General features: G+C 43.6%; 1 protein-coding gene across 1 annotated transcript in view; it reads right to left on the bottom strand.

Annotated features, from left to right (window-relative positions):
* The window catches only part of LOC146007594 (NACHT, LRR and PYD domains-containing protein 3-like), a 53,418-nt gene extending 39,305 nt beyond the window's left edge, over positions 1 to 14,113 (bottom strand). Inside the window, exons 1-3 of the mRNA XM_083146071.1 lie at positions 13,950 to 14,113; positions 12,977 to 13,025; positions 46 to 336 (exon numbers count right to left, since the gene is read on the bottom strand). Coding sequence (XP_083002197.1) covers positions 46 to 336; positions 12,977 to 12,998 — 313 coding nt within the window. The 5' untranslated portion in view covers positions 12,999 to 13,025; positions 13,950 to 14,113. The remainder of the gene's footprint in view (positions 1 to 45; positions 337 to 12,976; positions 13,026 to 13,949) is intronic.
* Between the last annotated feature and the right edge of the window lie 1,795 nt (positions 14,114 to 15,908).

The raw sequence follows: 15,908 nt of genomic DNA, 5'->3' as shown, positions 1-15,908 counted from the left end.
CTGATAAGATACTGTATATAGGACAAATCACCCAACAGAACTCACCATGTTGTTTCACTTTATGCTGGAGATCCGCGGCTGGTCCCATAAGACTGATCAGCCTGAGGACCGCTATGGTCACATCCAGCGCTGCTTCCTCTCCATAAGTATCTATTAGAAGGGTTTTTGTGGTAACATAATCTGCCTTTTCCAGGCGCCCACGTGGGATGGGACTTTGGTCTTTATAGGAGAAATCAGACAACTTGTTCTTAAACCTTTCGAAGTAATCCTGTGTCAGATCTTCCAGACCCTCATACAGAATGTCCCCAAGTGTCCTGTTCTTCTGACACTGAGCCCCTGCAGAGTACAGAGAACACCTTCACATTCTGATGAAGAATTTACTCATTTATCATCTACTGGTGGATTTCCCACTAGGCACAAAATGCAAATAGGAGTTCAAATAGACCACAAACTGGGATGTTGTGCTTAGTGTCATCTAAAAAGGCCAACAGGATGCTAGTCTGTATAAGAAGAGGTTTGGAGACTAGGGACTCAAATGTAAGTATGCCTCTTTATAAATCATTGCTCAGACCACCCAACACTACAAAAAAGACATCATAGAACTGGAAAAAGTGCAAAGAAGAGCAACAAAGCTAATAAAAGGGTTGGAGACATTAAAGTTTGACGACAGATTGAACCAATTGGGATTGTTTACATTAGAAAAAGCAGCGAATTATACTCACCGATAATTCCATTTCTTCTTAGAGATCCCATGGCAGCCATAACACTGGGATATCCTCCCTCTCCTCTAGTTAAGACAGGATGTTTTTCTAGGGACCGCCCACCTGGTGGTATATAACCTCACTCCTCCCCTTCCTCCTTGTCTTTCGAGTGTCTCCGTATTTAGGTCCCTGGAAAAACACTACAAGGGGAGGGCATTCTGATGGCTGCCATGGGATCTCTAAGAAGAAATGGAATTATCGGTGAGTATAATTCGCTGCTTTCTTCTACGATCCCCATGGCAGCCATAACACTGGGACATACCCAAGCAGAATACAGGGTGGGAAACCATAAATGCAATATGATTTACTTAGCAAGTGACCTTGCAAGACAGGACCCCCAAGTGGGCGGTAGCAACATTTAAAGCATAATGTTTAGAGAACGTATGAATAGATGACCAAGGTGTTGCTTCACAAATGTCCTTTCTGGAAACCTGAGTCTTCCTAGGCCATGAAGTCTCCACAGCTCTGGTTGAGTGTTTCTTGATTAACACCTGAACCTCTCAAACCTAATTTTTTTTTTTTTTTAATATGAATATAATCAGGTCTCTAATCCATATAGAGATGGTCTGAATTGTGGGAACACAAGCTTCTTATTTTCTTTTATGATCACAAATAAATGTTTTGATGATCTTATGTCATTCTGTTTAAGTAAATGCCAATACTTCTGACTAGGTCTGGTGTATACCAGTCTTCATCTCTCTTGTTCTTAGGTTCATGATGAAAAGCCAGTAGTACAATATCCTGATTCAGATGGAACCAGTAATCACCTAGGGTAGAAATATTAGCACGCGTCCTAGGTACAACTTTATCCAGCAAAAGGTTTAGGTATGGTTCTTAAATCCACAAGCCTATAAATCACATACTCCAATCGCAGACATAATTGCTACTAAAAACACAATCTTCCAAGTCAAGAATTTGAGAGGATTTTCTAGTAATGGTTCAACGAGTTGTTTCATTAATGTATACGACCTAATTCAAGTCCCAAGGAACCACTAAGGATTTGATGGGCAGACACAAATTTTTTTAATGGTGTGGCAGAATTTCTTAATTACAATACCATCTGCCAATCTCCTATCTAGGAGTACACTTAGGCCACTATCTGTCCTCTATGGGTGAAAGAGTTAGGCCTGGAGAGAAACCATTACGCAGGAATTGTAGGACTTGCGCCATCGCAGAGTTCCTTATAATAGGTGTGCGAAAAAACTTCCTTTCTTGTAATAGAATCTGTGTTACTTGCTCGACAAAAACTTAACAGGTTCCATTCAAATCACCAATCCTCCAAGCATAATCGTGCTGGATCTAGATGGTATATCTAACCCTGATGTAGAAGGTCTGGCATAATTGGTAATGTCCAGGGTACCTGCATTGCCTTTTTTAAGGCTGTTGTGAACCACATTCTCCTTGGCCAAAATGGGGAGGACTGCTATATCCTCCCCCTGATCCTATTGGCTTTAGGATGTGACAGAGGAAAAAAGGAGTTACAGTAACACATATCCTAGGTGACAATTCAACCGAATTAGAAAAGGTGTCTACTGCATATGTTCTGGAAAGATAGAATCTGTAATAGAATGCGTCTGCTTCTTGTTGACATGAGTTGCCATCAGGTCCACATCTGGCTGCCAAAACTTGTTTATGAACCACAGGAAAACTGTTGCTCAATTCCCAAAAAGGATTTTGCTTCTGCTGATGTTTTTTTTGCCAATGTATTTTCTCATCCGGCCTTTGATGGTTCATATATGCTTATGACCGTAACATTGGCTGAAAAGACTCTAAGATAAGCATTGATCTATTCTTTGAAGTAATATTTTGCCTCTCTTAAGTTTGACGACATCAGACTTTCTTTAAAAGACCAGTTTACTCATCCTGTGCGATGTATAATGTGCGCTCCCCAGCCTGATGAACTTGTGTCTGTTGTCAGTATAAAAAACCAAGGTTGATCTGGATATAAAGCTGTTTGCCAAGTTTGTTTGCTCACAAGACTAGAGATGCTTTACCTTTGTACAGTTACTTCATATTTTTAAAGGAGCACACTAGATGGCCCAGTGGTTCTTATCGGTCGTCAAATTTTATGTTTCTAGTTTCTGGACAACAGTTACTTCTTATATATGGAAAAATACTCCAACTTCTTATCTTCATACTTCCTAGGAGTTTGATACCAAGATTTAAAGAAGATCATCAGCCTCTGTGTTAGACTCTGGGTCCTTGAACTTCTTTCTTTTGAAAAATAGTACTTTTCTTCATGTCTACATGTACACCCAACAATTGACTGTCCTGAGTTGGATGCAACTGCCTTTCTTCACAATTTATGATCCAACCATGGCGCTGCAGGAACTTTATTACATAATTTCTTACTTCTTCTGAACTGGCTGCAACCAGAACATTGTTTAAATATGGCCAATCTGAATACACTGCTCTCCCAGATGTGCGATCAAGGTAATTAGACCCCTTGTAAATATTCTTGGCAATGTAGCTAGGCCAATGGTAGGCAGGTAAATAGGAAGCATCAGTCCTGTATACAGAATTGTAGGAACTTCTTGTCTTCTTGACTGACTGGTATATAATACAGTACAGTATATGTTTTTCGGACTGAAATTTTCTTACCCTGACAATGTATTTAGGAGCTTTATCCAAGATAACTCTCAATCCTCCTGTACCTATCTTCCCTAAAGACGGGTTGGAGTAAAGGCCTTTCGTTCTCTGGGTAACGATTCTATTCACTTGATATTCACTTCTCGGCAGTCTGGACTCAAAATAAAATAAAAAATTTCCCTTTGGATACTGTAGAAATGATATGTTGTAGTCTTGTTGAATTACACAAATGACCTATTTGTCATGAATAGACATTTTACACTTTTCTACAAAAGTCAGAACCCAGACTCCTACTAAAATAGAGCTGTTTACATTATCTGGGTTCTTCCTATATGACTGCCAAAAGGAATGTTGTGATGTTCCAAAGATCCTCTTCCGCTATCTTGTCAGCCTAGTCTATAGCTCTTGACATCCTTAAACTGTTGTCTGGATGATTTAGGTAGAGGAATCTATTCAGTCTTTCTGGGGTAGTCTGACAGACTGTCCCGTAAGCTTAAGAATCCCAGCATCCTGCTAAGTAGCAGAGAATCTTCCGAGAGTAAAAGTAACCAGTCTGCTTTTATTTTATTTATTTTTTAAATGTGCATCTGCACGTCACATAAGTAACCTCAATACTCTTCTTGCAGTAACTCCAGCAGCCATGGACAAAGCTGAGAACAAGACCACATCCAGAGATGCTTTACATCGAAATTATGCAGAGTGGTTGAATTTATAATATTTTTTTTTTTTTTTTATATATATATATCCTATAATCAGTATGCACAGAAGAGCACCAAACTCAGAGACCTAGATGCTGAAAATGGATACACCCAAATTTAACCCCTTGAGTGCCAAGTGAATCAGCCAACACAGGCGACATTGCCAAAAAAACATTTCTATTAATCATAATGACTTGTAATGTTTGGCTTATATAGGATAGATATATATAATATATATAATTTTTTTAAACAAATGTGAGCTGTGCTTTTTTTTTTTTTTATAGCTGATATTTTGCACATCTCCCACAAATGTTAACACTCAAAAGAGTTAATGGCCACTGCAGAAGGAACATGCAATTTAAGGGAATTCTCCAAACTTCTATCAACAGCGTCCTTAAAGGACACATTCTCCTCCAAGGTATAGCAGTTCCTGAAGTTCATTCAGTAGCAGCATCTGCTTAAGGTATAATACACCAGTTCAGGATTTGCTCATCACCAATAGGATACAGGTGTTCTACCATGGATAATTGTCCTTGCTTTTTTATCAAGGTTCTGCCATTCCTTGGATATTAACCCCTTCATCACTTAATGAATAGAAAAGCCTCTACTCAAACACTCCTTAGCTGCCAAGATCAGATGAGATCGGGCCTATGCAGATTGGTATGGCTGTAGGGATTGGGCTTATGCAGCATGGTATGCTGTAGGTCTTAGGATCTATAGTCAAATAAAAAGGTCTTGATTTTCTGAAGGCCACATTTATACTTAAACTTTATAGTTTATGGTTTTACAAATGTTTTCAACATACTTTCTACCATAACGATATTAAAGATCCTGGTAACTTTATCTCTCCAGATCCATAACTGGAAACCTCTCCAGGAAAAACAGCACCTTCATAGTTGAAACCAGCCTGAGATCTTGACCTCTTATAACCCTGCAACTCCAATGCAATAGATTAGGTTGACTAGACACAGCTGCAGCTTGTTCCTCACAGTCATCACAGAGATGCAGAGAAAGGAGCTGGATTTCTCTTAGGTGCAGGCACATTAAGAAAGATAACAAAAATAGCCTATCACTAACCAGCTAAATAGAAATAAAAACACTAATGCCCTTAAAAAGGGGCTTACCTCGTTTGGGCATTTTCAGGCTTTTGGGGGGGGGGGGGGGGGGAGGCATTTCCATCTTTCCAGTGCTCCAGCACAAGGAGAGACTTGCTTCTAGCATTTTTTGCTGCAAGAATAGGCATCTCAGTGCCATTTTAAAATATGTATTCCTTCTGCACATGCGTACCCCCTGGCACGGCCTTCTGGACTTAGGAAGATGCCAGACATAGTAAGAATAGCGCTGATCATAAGTGCCAGGGACGCGACACAGCATCTGGCACCTGGCAGTTGCTGTACTGGGGTCCTGCTGCACAGCAGGGCTCTCTGGCCATTCAGTAGCAGACATGTGGCTCTTAGCACTTGGTGAACTGCAGATACATAATGGCCCTTGGCGCCATCGTGGCTTGGTACTCTCGGCGTCCGCAATCCTCAATGCGGCTCCAGTGCAGTTTTGGCAGCTACAGCCGAATAAACAGACGGGCAGGACTCTATAAAGGCCACACTCCCTAAAAAGTACCAAGTTCTAGTATACAACGGGCAGGATTCTATTCAGGCCACACTCCCGGATACTCTTCTTCCCCCCGGGGAGCCACCCCTTTCAGCTCCATGCTGAGATAGAGGTAAGCCCTAGTTGGAAAGAAAAATAACACTCCCTACCTATCCAAACTAGTTAGGAGACAGGAGAAAAAGACAAGGAGGAAGGGGAGGAGTGAGGTTATATACCACCAGGTGGGCGGTCCCTAGAAAAACATCCTGTCTAAACTAGAGGAGAGGGAGGATATCCCAGTGTTATGGCTGCCATGGGGATCGTAGAAGAAAAAGACGTTTAAGGGGAGACATGCTTAACATGTAAAATATATCAGGGGCCAATATAAAGAACTGTCAGGCACCCTTTTTGCTTTGAGGAAGGACTCTAGAACACGTAGGCATGAGTTTAGATTAGAGGAGAGAAGATTTCTTACCCTTAAAAGAAACAACTTTTTTTACGGTCAGGGCAGTTAAAATGTGGAACTCTTCCTGTGGGGGTGGTGTTGGCAGACAGAATAAATACATTTAAAATAAGGTTGGACAATCATCTATTGGTCAACAACATCCAGGGGTACAAACAACAATCATAATCGATATATAATTAAATCAGATGTCAGTTTATATAAGGGATATAGCAAATATATCAAGCACTCGAACCAAAGGTTGAACTTGACGGACGCACGTCTTTATTCAGCCTTAACTACTACAGTATGTAACGATGTAACATGACTAGGGGTGACACTTGCTGAGGGGGTACAGCATGCTCACCTGCATGAGAGCCCTGCTAGGCCCTTGGCCAGATGAGGCCAGATGATTCCTTTTTTATGTTTTGTCATTACAACTTTTTATATTTATGTTGTAACTGGTGAGGGTGGAAGGAGCAGTGGTGGAGGGAGCAGTGGTCAGTAAGATGAGTGGTGGAGGGGGTGGACGGGGTGAGGTCGGTAGTGCTTTGGAATTCAGGAGGTTCCAACATCAGGAAGACAGTTATATGATGGGACTGATGTAAAATTTTGTGCCTAGGGGCTGCCTGACCCCTGAAATCACCCATGTTGGCATCAACATGATCCACCTCACCCTCCCCACCTCATGCTAAGTACACGGCTTGTTCTCCTTCTGTATCTTACCTGACAAGTCTCCCAGAATCCTTGGGAGAGTCTCTTGTCCACAGGGTTTCATCTTAATGTGGATATCAACTTAAGGCAATAAAGACACAGACTTTACAGCTGACTGCAAATGTATGATGTTGCTGCTGGTGATCTGCTGTAGATAATGGGCCTCATATAGAGGGGATTTCCTAAAATTGGAGTTTTGCAGTATTTCAGTTGGGATGTTGCAATGGGCAACCAATCAGCAGCTACTGTACTTCTTATTTATTTAGCATCTTCTAGAAGATAATATGTATACAATCTTATTGGTTTCCCATAGTCACATCCCATTTGATATAGAACTCCATACAAAGTCAAAGGTGCAGGTGCACAAATTAAACTCCCAATTTAAACATTTTGCAATAAAATTTTGCATTTTTAGCGAGGTTCTTCGCTTATTTATGGCCATAAGTAACGGCTTGCCCACCGCGTCCAGGTGACCTCATTAGTCGGGCAAGTCCCTAACATTTTGGGGGGTACAAATCTAGGGCACAGGGCACCCCAAAATGGTGCAGCCGAGTGACCCCAGGGCAACACAAGACTGAAAGAAATATATAGTGAAACAAAGTGAGGATAGGTTAGTGAGAGAGGCTGCTAAAGATAGCGGGGGTAAGTGAGAGGTAAAAAATTTAGAGATAAAGTAGTGAGAGGTGAAGTAGTGAGAGGTAAAGGTGAGAAATAAATTACATTGAAATAAAACACACAATAGGGATGAAAGTGAATATGAAAATACGTGTTAATTTGTGTTGCTCCTGAGGCCAAACAGCCACACCAGTCCAGGGGGGCCCACAACCCAGAAATGCACCCCCCATCTGATAATCCATTAAACATTTGTGCAGGTCTCACCTTGCTCTGCATGCAGTCTAAGAAATGTCAGGAACCTAATTAAAACCAATATATAGGACAGGTGGGCGTGGGTGCTACCACCAGGCGCAGAAGGGGTCTCTGGCCTTCTAATGTGTATGGAAATACACGGCATTAGATATACAGGGGTGGGGTCCTGGGGTGCACACCAATTGAGAGGTGCGACCCTGCGGAGACCTTTCAGTAGAACTGCATACAAAGTCAAAGGTGCAGGTGCACAAATTAAACTCCCAATTTAAACATTTTGCAATAAAATTTTGCATTTTTAGCGAGGTTCTTCGCTTATTTATGGCCATAAGTAACGGCTTGTGTTTAAATTGGGAGTTTAATTTGTGCACCTGCACCTTTGACTTTGTATGCAGTTCTACTGAAAGGTCTCCGCAGGGTCGCACCTCTCAATTGGTGTGCACCCCAGGACCCCACCCCTGATATAGAACTCCCAATTTAGTAGATTTTCCCCATAGTGTTTTTTGTAAATGCATTTTACTGGGTTTCTTCCTGCAAAATGTTTTCACTGCAAAACCCACATGTTCATTAAAGCGTACCCATAACCTAGTACCAAGTACCAAGCTCCATAGCTGGTAGATAAATAGATATCAAGATATCGGGAAGGCGCTTCGATATGAGTGTGCTTTGGTACAAGCAGCAGTAATGAAAACAATGGGTAGTCACTCCCAATGGTAGCTAAGCAAACACAGGAAGGGTAAAAACTGTGCTAGGTGTAAGACAACATATATCATTTTAAGATAATAAATTGGTAATTGTGTAGTTTTCATGGCGCCGATATATCGGATGCGATATCGGCCGATATATCGATGTAATGAGATTTTTTTACCTGTTCATAAACCCACTATCCACTACGCATGGAGTTGATTTTATATAGTGTGGCGAGCGCAGTAATGCGCGTCCGCTCCACCAGTACTGGGGAAATCCATCAAAGTTGGTGTGGACGTTTGAAAACAATTTCCAGTGGTTGCAGGGTAAAGATCTCTTCCACTCATTTGTATATGGAATCGGGTCCTTAGGAGGTGGCGTTCCTCCAGAGAGTCTCTGAGTCACGGTGGGTAGGAGAGAATAGGTGCCACTGGTGCAGTGGTAGTGCTGTGGAGAACCTCCGCTGGATTGGATTGAGTGACAGGCACTTCAATGTGGTTGGGTGACTTGTCTAAATAAAAGTTAATTTGGGGTGCAAGAACCTACGCGTTTCACCGCTAAATGCGTTTTTTTTGTGCAAAGACCCCGGAGTGCCAGTCTTTCTTTTCCTATGTTCATCAATGGTGAATCTTTGCACTTTCAGTTTAAAAGCATAAGTGATATCATATCATTTGGCACCTGAGAAAGTCCGTGAGCCCACTAAAGGGATGAAACATGTTGGGCACCTACAGATACCTCTCCACACACTGATGCAGAGTATCAGATAATAATATATTGTAAATTTTATTGTACATTCTATCTATCAAGTCTTCTGTACTTAGTTTTTTTTTTTTTTTTTATTTTAAGGTTCAGCACTGGAGGAACCAGCTGTAAATAACCCAAAACAAACAAAAAAAGTGTGTGTAAAAACCTATTACACTGGGTGCTTTGGTATTTGTCACTCAGTATTTCTTATGCATAGTTTTTAACCACATGGCAACAGTAGAGCACCATTTTTAAACATGTTTTGATACAGTATATGCAATATCCTTGTTAAGAAACGTCTAACAAGGCACCAGAAGCACAGAAGCACCTAAATATATATATATATATATATATATATATATATATAGTTATGTGGGGCGGACCGGCACTCGCTCCTGCTGTAAACAACTGCCCCGGTGCCCTCTGCCAGTATTGATAGTCATGTGTATAAATCAGCGGCACTCGGAGACTGGGTTAAAATGCAAAAAGTATATGGGATAAAATACTTTTTGCACTTTAACCCAGTCACCGAGTGAGTATATATATATATATATATATATATATATATATATATATATATATATATATATATATATATTACCTGCACAAAGTCACTTTATACCTCATTTCTTATACATGCCACATTGCTTCATGAGTGTACCAATTGATGACCCTGGAGAACACCAAGAGGAAGTATTGTGCCAGCGATACGTTATATTCTGTGTTACATCATTCATTCTGTGCGCTGTTTATGGATTTATTTAATTATGCTTTTTACTCTGAATTCGCAAACTTCCACCATTGATGAAAATTTTGTTTAACTGTTTAACCCCAAGAACTGTTTGCAGCTACCATGCGTATTGGGTGTGTCTAAACTTAAGTACACTTATTTGGTGATATTTGAATATGTTATATCATTATTTAGAGGTTGCAGTGCTCGGGGCACTAGGTCAGTATTAGTGTTCATTCCTTGTGATATTTCTATTATGCAGTCAGTAAATAACACATGTGACTCAAAATCTTAAGACGGGGGGGGGGGGGACGGGGACGTTAATGACCTGCAGAAGTGCACATCTTTAACAATATAGTGGGTACACACCGGATGATTTGCACAATAATGTCAGTAATTATATCTTTATCGTGCATTTCAATGGCAAACATCACATAATAAGTACCCAGCTTTATGTTAACTAGAATCTTCCACTGCCTTACAAAGTTACAGAAAACTCACATGTTCCCCACTGCTCCATCACTAATCAATGCAGCGCATGTGCCTGCATTTGGAATTTATTGCATAGACATCACAGTAACCATGTATATTGTGCTGAGTGAGACGAAAAGACATATCACAGCTGCAAACAAGAAACCCCATATTGCAGGCAGCAATGTTAGTATATAGAAATATCTTATGACAAGCATTTGAGTTTAGACACACCCATATGTGAAGATAGACACCCCCATATGTGGAGATAGATATGCCCATATGTGGGAATAGGCATGCCCATATTTGGAGATAAACACATCTATATGTGGAGATAAACAGTCCCATATGTTGAGAATGACATAACCTTTGGGGAGGATGAAACACATCCCCTCGGTTGTGCCATGGGATAAGTAGTGTAGTGGCAGGTATAGAGGGGTCAGTGATGACGTGGAGGTTATAGAGGGGTCAGTGATGTTTTAGAGCAGTGGTTGCCAACCCGTCACTAGCAAGCTACCAGTTGCTCGTGGCAGCAATCCGGGGGACTCAACCTCTCTGTGCCCACCGCTGAGAGGCGAGTAGGACAGTGGAGCACAGTCCCGCAGGCTTCCCACATCCCTCCAGAGGCTCTCGGGCAGTTCAAATGCAGCGCAAAGGGGCGGATTGGCCCGGCGGGAACCGTGCCATTTCCGGTGGGCCAGTCCAGATCTGGCCACTTTCCCTCCTGGCTGGGCCACAGACCGTGCTATCACCACAGCGTCCGACTCCTGTCTGACCAAACTAAACATGGCCGCGGCCGGCTGTGGCTCTGACCACTTAAAAATGGCCGCGGGTCGATCTTGAATGATGTCACCCAAACACTCGGGACTGAGCGGCTGCAGCATGGTGGTGGGCGGACTCGCATATTCTGGGTAAGTGGCGCAACCACCCCCCAATCCGGGTAAGAGGTGTTACCAGCCCCCCCCCTCCCGGCTGCTTTAAGATTTTTCCTGAACCTGAAGATGCCATTGCACAGTGCTCTGCCTCCTTCTCCTCTAACACAGAGTGGCTGCTGCTCAGAACTAGCACCCAAAAGTACAGTGACATCTGCAATCGTGCGGGGGTCTTTAGGAGGTGCCTTTGCACCCCCAGCACCCCAGTGCGCACGCCTATGGATGTCATATGCAAATGATGCACCACGACGTGCAGCGGCACTGAGCACAGTGATGCCAAGGAGGCAGTGGACTCGCCTCAGCTCAGTGCTGCTGGAACTGGCTGCATAAAATCGGCCCACAAGGCCATCGGCCCCTCTGGCATTGCCAGAAGTGAAGGCTATCGGCCCTTCTGGCATTGCCAGAAGCGCCAGATGGCCAGACCGGCCCTACTCTGTACCCTGAAGCAGGTAGGAACCTTGCTCCTGGTGCCACTCTCAGTGGTAGAAGCCCCTCACATCCAATATCCAACAGCATGGTAAAAAAACGTGAAAAACTTTACTCTTTATTTATTTTTTCAATTTGCACCACACAAACCACGAGTTAGGTCCTCCCACCAGCCAATCATGTTTGGAGAAATCCTGATGGCCAAACATGATTGGCCTGTGGGCGGAGTCACATGTAAACACAAGATGGACTTGTGTCTACAGTGTTCCAGGGGTACTGGAGAAGCACTGAAGCCGGTTGGTGAGTATGTTTTCATTCAACAAGAACCCCACATGGATTCTACTGGAAAATGGGACCGAACTACTATCGACATAGGTAAGTATCTGTATGAATGGGCTCCGTATGTAATACATTTTTATTTATCTGGTGCATGCGTGTGTGTATTTATTTAACTATTTGTACTGCTGTGGGTCTACAAGTCCCAGTGGCCCCTTTAATGCCCCGCATGCTGGGACTTGTGGTTCTCCAAGTCCCTGCATGCGGTGCAGGCTTGCTGGGACTTGTAGTTCCACAACAATACACAATAGTTTCTTCTACTTTTACACGTTTATCAGTTCGGTGGCCACCGCCCAGGGCCACCGGGGACAGCCCCGGGCTTCGGCACGGGCCGGTAATCTCTGGAGGGGGAACCCTGCTTTCCAAGGATCCCTGTCCATGCTGACCGATCAAGGAGTGAATGATTTGGCCTGGAGAACTTATATAAAAAGTCTTCCCCGGATGAGGCATTACCCTGCTGGCTGATTGGGCCCGGTGCTGGTTATTGAAAAACTCGGGACCCCTACTCATTTTGTCCCCTGTATTTTGGGAACAAGGACTGGTCCTTGAGCCTGGTCCTGGTTTTATAAAATCCGTGGGACCCCTACTCGGTTTGCCCCTTGATTTTATGAAACCAGGACCGGCTCTTTGAGCCCGGGGCTGGTTATGCGCAGGACCACACGCAGTTTTTTAAAACTTTTTTTTTACACAAACTCGCACATGTCCGAAAATGCGCACATTTTCATGACTAAAAATCGCATATTTCCATGACTAAAAATCGCACCATATAACGACACATCGCACTTTTTTGCTGCTAATTCGTATCTCATTAAATAGTCAGGCAAAAAAAATTGCAATTTAAAAAAATGCGATAAAGTGCCATTTCGGAACCTTACTAAAATTGCATCCTATTAAATGTTACCCTTCGTGTCAGTTACATTCAGCTCTCTATTTGCCCTATAAATGCATGGCTAATATAATTACTAATACAAATGGGTACAAAAGCTGACACTCACGTCTGGTGGAAGTGGCCATCATGCAGCAGGCAATGAGATCTTATATGTCCTAGTAGAAAATAAATGCAGATTATTGCACACGGATCTGGGATACATTCCTGCGGCTTCATTACTTAAGCCATGTACACATGGTGAGATTTGGGCAGGCTAGAAGGTTAGCCAGAATCTCCCCGTGAGTACACTATGGGCGATAGCAATGCGCAGCACCACAGCTTCACTATAGCGGATATAGACAGTGCAGGAAAGGCAATTTCGATTAGGTGCACGTCTGTGTGCAATTGGCCTATGGCCATATCACACATTGGGGCCCATTTATTATTCAATATATGCACATATATTAAGTATTACAGCTCCCCCCAAAGGTTTCAATGGTGGATGCAATGTATCGGGCAGCATCGCATCAGATCCCTGTTGGATCCATTGTAGCCTCTGGGCTACAGACCGCACTGCCAGTGTGGTCAGTGTGGTCAACGCCAACCATGCATGCGCACATGACCGGCACGCGGCTGAGCAAAATCGCAGGGATGGGTTCATTTCGGAGCAATTGTCCGTATATGTGCAGGAAGGTAAATCCTGCTTAAATATGATCCTGGGTTGTAGATCCCACCCAGATCGCATTGTATATGTGACCCTATAATAAACAGGCCCCAAAGTCACATCGCTTAGTGCACTAGCACTGCTGAGGTCACGTGATACACATCAGCCAACCAGCAATTAGGACAAATTATCAGTAACCTTTCTATAATGCTTCTATTCTAGGATCTCTATTTAGTACAGGGTTAAACAATCTGCTGCTCTCCAGTTGCTGTGGAACTACACATCCCAGTATGCTCTGCCACAATGTTAGCATGTCATAACAGAAAGAAACATGGCTGGGCATGCAGGGATGTGTAGTTCCACATCAGCTGGAGTGCCGCAGCTTCCTACCCCTGATTTAGAAGATAGCTCAGAAACATTTACATGTGAGTCTTACCTGAGGAGCTGCAGACAGGGGACAGCGCTTCTGGCTTTGGTCTGACTCTGCTGATAGCAGATGTATGAGAGGTCTGTCAGGTGGAAACTCAGCAAGAATATACAGGAAAGTTGCTGTAACATTACACAGATGTGAAGGAGACAGAATTTTCCAGATGCACCAAGTTTTAGGAAGTGATGAAGTACAGATCGACAAACAACCAGCCTATCACCTCTTATCTTCCACGTTACAGGCTGAGTTTGATAAATGACAGTTGGGAGCTTGTTGTTTATCACTCTCCAATGTATCACTATTTGAAGCTTAGTGCATCTGGCCCAGAAATTCAGACTACAGCAATAAGAGTCCTGTACCGCACCCAGGGGAGGAAGGTCCTGAGTTCCTGTTATTTGGAGAACTAATGTGTGATGTGTAAACTGCATGGGGGATGGGGAGGCTGGGCTTAGGCTGTGTGCAGATGAGATGCTGTTAGTCTGCATGGGTGGATGGGGAGGTTAGGGTAATGCTATACCTCCTCTGTCCTGCTTTTCACAGGACCATCCCATTTTTGGGGGGATGGTCCTGTCTGGGGCCAGCAGTGTCCCATGATATGTGAAAATTATGAAAATTGGGGCCGCCTCCCGGCCCCCCAGGAAGGTGGGCAAGTCTCCCACTTGCTGGCCAGAGCGGGTTCACAGAGAGGGGACAAGGCTAAAATGATGCACACATGTTGCATCATTTAAGCCCCACCCCCTCTCCGTGGCTCACGAATCACAGAGTTTTAGGGCATGGGGGTGTGGCCAAGTGATGTCAGCTTTGTCCCCGACCCCCCAGACGTGTTGCCTCTCCAGGCTTCTCCCAGAGAGGTGAAAATCAAAGTAGGCAAGTATGGTGGGTGTGGGTGTGGGTGGGCAGTTGGGAGGTTAGGGTTAGGCTGTGGGCAGGAGGAACATGGTAAGACTGCAATTGGGAATGGGGAGATTAGGGTTATGCTGCATGGGAGGATGGGGTGGTCTGGGTTATGCTGCATGGGTGGATGGGGAGGTTAGGGTTAGGCTGCATGGGGGGCAGTGTTAGGAATTATGGGGACAGTTTTGGATTTGGGATAGCAGATAAATATGTAACTGATCACCAGAGGATCATAGGTCTGACCTATAAGTGATGATCACATGACCACATGGACCTGGAAGCTAGTCTGGAGCCAAAGTAGTCACCAGGAGCTGATGAGTCACTGGTGGAACACCAGAAATTGGATGCATCGAGCTTCCCGCTGGTGGGTATACCAACATTCAGTATACCGATGCCAGGAACACCTGGAAAGTGGTGCGAAAATACTGATGAACACCAGGAAATTGCAAACATAAGAATACTGGGGTGGGTTAGGGTTGGACCAGGAAAGGGGAAAGAGTTAGGTTAGGCACTAAGGGCATGACTTAGGGCCTTATTCTGGTTCACTCTTAGAGGCATATTCCTTCTCAAATGGACAAAACCATGTGCACTGCAGGTGGGGCAGATGTAACTTGTGCAGATAGAAATAGATTTGGGTGAGTTATTTTGTTTCTGTGCAGAGAAAATACTGACTGCTTTATTTTTACACTGCAATATAGATCTCACTTTGAAGAAAAACCCCACCCAAATCTAATTCTCTCTAAATAAATAACATCTACCCCACCTGCAGTGCACATGGTTTTGTCCATTTGAGAAGAAATTTGCCTCTAAGAGTGAACCAGAATAAGGCCCTTATGGTTTGTCTCCTGGAGGGAGGGTTGGTTATGTAGGGGGTCAGGATTAAGTGGTGGAGTTTGGCACTAGCAGGAAGCATTAGGCTGCAGGAAGGAAGTGTTAGGGTTAAGCACTTAGAAGGGGTTAGGATTAGACAGTGGGGAGGGGGTTTAGGCTGCTGGGAGGGAATGTTTGGGCATGGGGAATGTAAATATACTTACCTGACCCATGTCGGGTTTCCCTCCTTCGGGATGCTGGCTA

The sequence above is a fragment of the Crinia signifera genome, chromosome 6, assembly GCF_055691185.1.
Source record: "Crinia signifera chromosome 6, ASM5569118v1, whole genome shotgun sequence".
NCBI classification, from domain to species: Eukaryota; Metazoa; Chordata; class Amphibia; order Anura; family Myobatrachidae; genus Crinia; species Crinia signifera.
Note: the sequence above shows the minus strand (reverse complement) of the source record. Positions and strands in the feature narration are given on the sequence as shown.